This window comes from Schistocerca nitens, chromosome 10 (assembly GCF_023898315.1).
Source record: "Schistocerca nitens isolate TAMUIC-IGC-003100 chromosome 10, iqSchNite1.1, whole genome shotgun sequence".
Lineage (NCBI taxonomy): Eukaryota > Metazoa > Arthropoda > Insecta > Orthoptera > Acrididae > Schistocerca > Schistocerca nitens.
The window spans coordinates 149,097,577-149,103,576 of NC_064623.1; the positions used below are offsets into that span (position 1 = coordinate 149,097,577).

The following is a 6,000-nucleotide window of genomic DNA, read 5'->3' on the forward strand; positions in this document are numbered from 1 at the left end:
ATTAATATGTTGTATAGAACTATCATTGCTATCTCAAAGGCTTGCTAACATCTCTCATAAACCAAATTCTGATATGATAATAGTTTGCCACCCATGAAGTACAATGTAATTGTGAGAGATACTTCATATTAGATTTTTTACACTGGAATCTGAGCATGGCCAACAGCTACAGCCTGTCATTTATGGAGTGTAGAAGACAAAAAAATTGCACCGAACAGCTAACTCACTTTGTGATACACGGCCCCAGTTTCAGGTTGCCAATCTGTTTCAAAGGGCAATAAAAATTTAATTTTCAGTATTTCATAAAATTATTGACCATATTTAAAAATTTAAAATGCTGTCATAACCTATTCATTATGAGGTATAATCTTGTGTTAAAGGTTTAACACAGTAAAACAAGTATTACAAATAGAAACTGTGTACACGTCTTGACATAGTGTAGCTAGAAGTGCACAAATTACCCAGACTAGATTAGTGATTCAAAGAAATTAAAAACATAACTTCAAACCTTTTCTGAACTTTTTCTTACTTACATGCTCATTGTGAGATATTTAATATGTTAACTCACTTGTAAAGTAATCAGATGTTTGAAATGAAAAACTTTGTGGCAGACTGCAAATCCAGAGGCTTGAAGTGTGACCCCTGACCAGTCCTAATAGCACTTCTTTCACCTGTGGCTGTGTATTGGAGTACATATTGAACTGTATCTCCCCTTGTGACTGATTCTGTCCCTTCAAAAGGTCAGAGGAAGGAAATGCCATAGGACCGTGCCCAGTAAAGCGCAGAGATATTCCAACCAACCTTGTGTTGAGGACAGATTTGCCTTACTTTAGTTAAATGATGAACTGACTTAGTTGAGCATTGGTTTTTGAATAAATAGTTCTAAACACAAATGTGTATGTGTGCTTATTTGGGAGTGAGTTGCAATTATGTGAAAGCATTTTCCTGGTCTGACAAGGAGAGGTCCCCCAGCAGTGGGTTTGACTTTTTGAAACCATCTATATGGAGATACTGGTTAATATCCCAGGTATCACACTCTGCAGCCATTCATTCGTTGGCGAGTAACTGACGAAAAAAGAGAATTAGAAATTTGGACGACATTCAATACCATTAAAAAGTAGCAACAATAGACTGGTTGCTTGGTGTAATGGACAGAGTACTTGCCTTCACATGCAAAAGGTTCTGGGTTCAAACTTTGCAAAGCGATTTAAACTTTTCTTTATTTTTTAAATATTTGTCAAAATGACTTTGACCATTACTTTTATTCAGTTCATCATCATCTTGGACAGTTTCCAGTCTCTTGCCGGGTCTGTATGGAACATAGGCCTCTCCATCGTCTCTTGTCTTGCCACCATCTCTCCGTCTTCACCTTGGTCCAGCCTTCTCCTTTCTTCTGAACACATTCCTCTACCCCTTTCAGTTATCTTTCTCTCGGTCCTCTTCTTGGCCTCTTTCTTTCCAGTTTCATCTCGTGTATCCTCCTGGGTATCCTCTTCTCCATTCTCTTAACATGTCCATACCATCTCAGCCTTGATTTCTCTATCTCCTCCTGTAATGGTTCCACCTTCATTAACTCTCTGATCCTCTCATTTCTTAACCTGTCCATCTTTGTCACTCTAATACTGTTTCTCAAGAATTTCATCTCACTAGCTTGTACTTAGCTTTTCTCTCTTCCTTTCATAACCCAGGTTTCTGATGCATATGTCAGGATCGGGACATAGTACGATTGGTATATAACCTTTTTACTGATTTGGGGTACATCTTTGCTCCATATCAGGCTTCTGACACTCTTCCGAAATGCTTCTGGCTTTTCTCCCCCGCTCATTTATTCCATCTTCCTGTATCAGGCTTCCCAGGTGCTTGAAACTCCCCACTCTCCTCAATTGTTCCCCACCAATTGTTATTCCCCGTTGTTCCTCTCTTCTTCTTTTTTGTTGTGATAATCATCTCACTCTTACTTATACTAAATTTCACCCCATATTCTTGTACTGTTCATTCCCATACGTCCAACTGCTCTTGTACTTTCTCCTCCTTATTCCCCCAAATCATCAGATCATCTGCAAACACCATAGTTTTCATCTTCCTTTCTCCAGTTACTTGCGCTACTGTACTCATTATATCATCCATCACTACAATGAAGAAAGTGCACTTCCATGCCTCAAGTCATTCCTCTGTTCAGTCCAAGCTGATCTCTCTCTTCCCACTTTCACACAGCTCTCACTACCATGGTATATATCCCTTATCCTCCAAATAATCTGTTTCGCTACTCCTCTATTCTCCAGGGCTTTCCACACTTTGCTTCTACGTACACTATCATATGCTTATTCAATGTCCAGGAAGGTCTTTAGCAGATCTATTCCATATTCATAGTGCTGTTCCTGCAGTTGTAGATTCACCATGGACCTTCTTGTTTTGAAGCCATGTTGCTCTTCTCTCATTCTTCCTTCTAATTTTGCCTGAATTCATGCTTCCAAAATTTTCTCAAAAATTTTTGCGCAGTGACTCATCAATATTATTCCCCGATTGGTCTTGCACTCTTTTCTAGTTATTCCCTTCTTCCATTCTTCTGGGATCATCTTCTATCTCCACACAATTTTCATTACTCGATATAGCCGTTGTATCCCTGCCTCTCCTGCTGCTCTCACCGCCTCTACACTTAGCTCATCCAGACCTGGTGACTTCCCTCCCTTCATCTTACCCAATGCCGCTTCCTCCCCATGTAAGGTCTTTTTCTATTTGCTGTTCCTTCTCTTTTTTTCTCTCGAATTTTTCCTCCTCATCCAGGTCTCCATTTGGGTTCAGGAGTTCTTCAAAATACTCCTTCCACATATTCTTGAGTTCCTCCTTGTTCTCTACATCTTGTCCACATTTTTTCACCATTCAAGCATAATCTGTTGCACCGTTCTTCCTCTTACTTCCCATATAACACCGTTTTTGAATCTTCACTATCCTCCTCCATCATTCTGGTCTTTCTTCTTTCCTCCACCACCACTCTTTTTGCTTCTTTCTTGGTTGGCTGATACTCTTCTCTTGTCTCTACTGTTATCTTCTGGAACCATACCCGAAAGGCTCTGTTCTTCTTTTGTACTATATCCTTTGTTTTATCATCCCATCAGTGTGTTTCTTTCCATCTCTTTTTGTTGCTTGTACTCCCACATATTGCTTCTGCCACACTCACTAATTTTCCCTTGAATCTACCCCATTCCTCTTCTACCATTTTGGGTCATCCTTTGGGATGCTTTTGTTTTGCTACTTGTAGGTGCTGTAGCATGCTTTCCTCCTCCTCCAACTTCCATACCCTTACATGCCTTTCCTGTTTTTCTGTCTGTTTATTATCCTTAGTCCCTCTCAGGTTTATTCATCTCACTATTGTACAGGAAGTACTCAACTATTGACTTTCTCTTTTAAGTCTTGACTGTACCAGGTAATCTTGTGGCTTTCTCTTTTCCTGAACCAAGAGTTTCATTTAAGTGGTTCAAATATAATTTTATATTTCTATTACATTGTCACATTATTTTGATGATTGTATCAACTTCTTCATTTGCCCACATTTTTCTTCCTATCATTATTTTTCCACTTGGAATTTTTGTGAATGTGAATTTAATTATATTTATCTGTTATAAGATTGAAAATGCTGTTCTATCAATTAAATGAACAAAGATGAAACAAATATACTGAGCATGTAATAGTGTCAAAAATGTATTTTTTATTACTAGATTTTTTTATTACTATGTGTATTTTTTATGGTAATCGTTATACAAACATTTAAAACATTGGCTAAATTCCTGTTGCACTATAGACAAAGTAATACAGATGAAGATTTAAATGACGGAAGAAATTAAATCGAAATTAATATGAAAAATTAATTAAAATCACACAAACAAATATCTCAAGTGGAAAAAGAATTACAGGAAGAAAAATGAGGGCAAATGAATAATTTGATATGATCATCAGATTGACATAACAAGGGAATATAAAATTACATTCAAATCATTTAATTGAACAAAATGAATGATCAAAATCATTTTGATAAACATTTAAAAATAAATTTAAGTCACCTGACGGACGAGGTTTGAACCCACAACCGTCTATATATGAAGGCATTACTCTGTCCATTACACCACACAACAAGTCTGTACACAACTAATTTTTTTAATGCTATTGAACACCAAGCAAAATTCCATTTTTTATTTTTTTATTTTTTATTTTTTTAATTGATTACTCACAAACGAGGGCCAATCTGGGTGAATGGTTGTAGGATGCAGGACTGGGATCTTAACCTACATCACCGTACATATGGTTTGAAAAAGTTGATACTACCGCTGGGGAACCTCTTCTTGTATGTATATATATTTATCGTAGTTAATTGTATTTATGAAGCAACATATTAGAGATCTGATATCTTCTGTTCTTACTTGTTGTAGTGACTGACAAATCTGTTTTAAAATATCAGTAATTGTTTCTGTTGCATGTTTGTCATATTTGAAAGTGCAAATGGTAACATATGGTTTTTGATTAACACAGATGCAGATCGAGCAGTGATTGCCGGTATTAGAAGAGGAAGCAGATGACAGGATTGGGAAAGGCAGAACCCTGGTCAGTCGTAAAATATAAAGTGCTATACAAACCGTAATATCTGTGATGTTAAGTGGAGGTTATCACTTTATTGTGTTTATTTACTGGATGATGGAGAGTTTTGTTGTGAGAGTGAAGAACTGATGCTGTAACTGATAGATTTTACCAAGAAAAAAATTACACAGTTTAATGTCTCCCCATGAACATGCCACATAGATAATATGGGTAGAGTGACTGAAAACTTGAGAAACAGTTTTTCTTGTGATGGCTCCAACAATGACAAAATTTGATGTGTTATTTTTATATGAAATAAATATTTATGAAACTTAATTGCAATTTTTCTCCTAGTCATTTCTTCCTTCTTTGACTAATATTGATTTTTTGTGCTCCTGTGTCATTTCTTCATAAAGGATGGCAAAACACATGGCACTTCGTATATGCATACTTTAAGTACACGCATTGCAAGATGGTTAATGGGAATAACTAACCTAATAGAAATCATCTGACTGTGGCTGGTATTGATGGCTTTTTGGTTACTGCCAATTGTAGCTACCAGGTGACATCATTTTTGCTGTTTGTACCATTGAGGTAAAGGAGACTTATGGAAATTTCATTGCACACCTTTTAGCAATTATTAAGTATGATCTCTACTTTCGTAGACATAATACACTACACAGCTTCTGCTGGTGTCATTGTTGCTTCTGCCAAGTGTGAATGACAAAGTGTAATTTGGTTTCTGCAAGAAGAAGGGAATAGTTCAGCAGAAATTCATCAGAGAATGAGCTGAGTGTACTCGCATTCAGACCCAGGCGATTTCAGTCTATGGAGCAGAATGAAGATACGAAGACACCCATCACTTTGGCCTTTTTGTCATATTGTGGTGCCATGTCGTCAAGAATCGGAAGAGTCTCGGGAGATATGGAATTAAGTGTGTTTTTTAACCATCTGCAAAACTGAGAAACCTGTTGGGTTTGGTTAAGGATGACCTTGGCCTGAGGAAATGTGGTGTGTACAAGATTCCTTGTCAGTGTGGGGCAGCGTATATAGGCCAGACACGTCGCACAGTACAAGAACGCTGTGATGAACATCAATGTCATACACGCCTCCATCAACCGGAAAAGTCAGCAGTTGCAGAACACTGCCTGAAAACAGGACATCGTATGATTTATGAAAAGATGGAAGTTTTATCCCCGGCATCATCTTTCTGGGACTGCGTCATTTAGGAAGCAATACATATCAGTACAGCCGATAATCTCATCAACAAGGATACGGGATTTCAGCTGAGCACAGCCTGGAACCCTGCATTGGCTGCTATTAAATCACGACGCGAAAATCAAGATTCTTCGGTAACAGGCCCGTCATAACACTGGCCTAGTACGGCCGTTGGTGAGTAACGTCTGGCCGCACTTGACAAACACAGCATGC

At 37.8% G+C, this 6,000-nt stretch overlaps 1 protein-coding gene across 2 annotated transcripts in view; it reads left to right on the forward strand.

Moving 5' to 3' along the window:
* LOC126210253 (putative methyltransferase C9orf114) overlaps positions 1 to 4,905 on the forward strand; it is a 50,641-nt gene extending 45,736 nt beyond the window's left edge. For both annotated transcript variants that reach the window (XM_049939443.1, XM_049939444.1), the window contains exon 5: positions 4,525 to 4,905. In XM_049939443.1, coding sequence (XP_049795400.1) covers positions 4,525 to 4,542 — 18 coding nt within the window. In that variant the 3' untranslated portion in view covers positions 4,543 to 4,905. The remainder of the gene's footprint in view (positions 1 to 4,524) is intronic.
* The last annotated feature ends 1,095 nt before the right edge of the window (positions 4,906 to 6,000 follow it).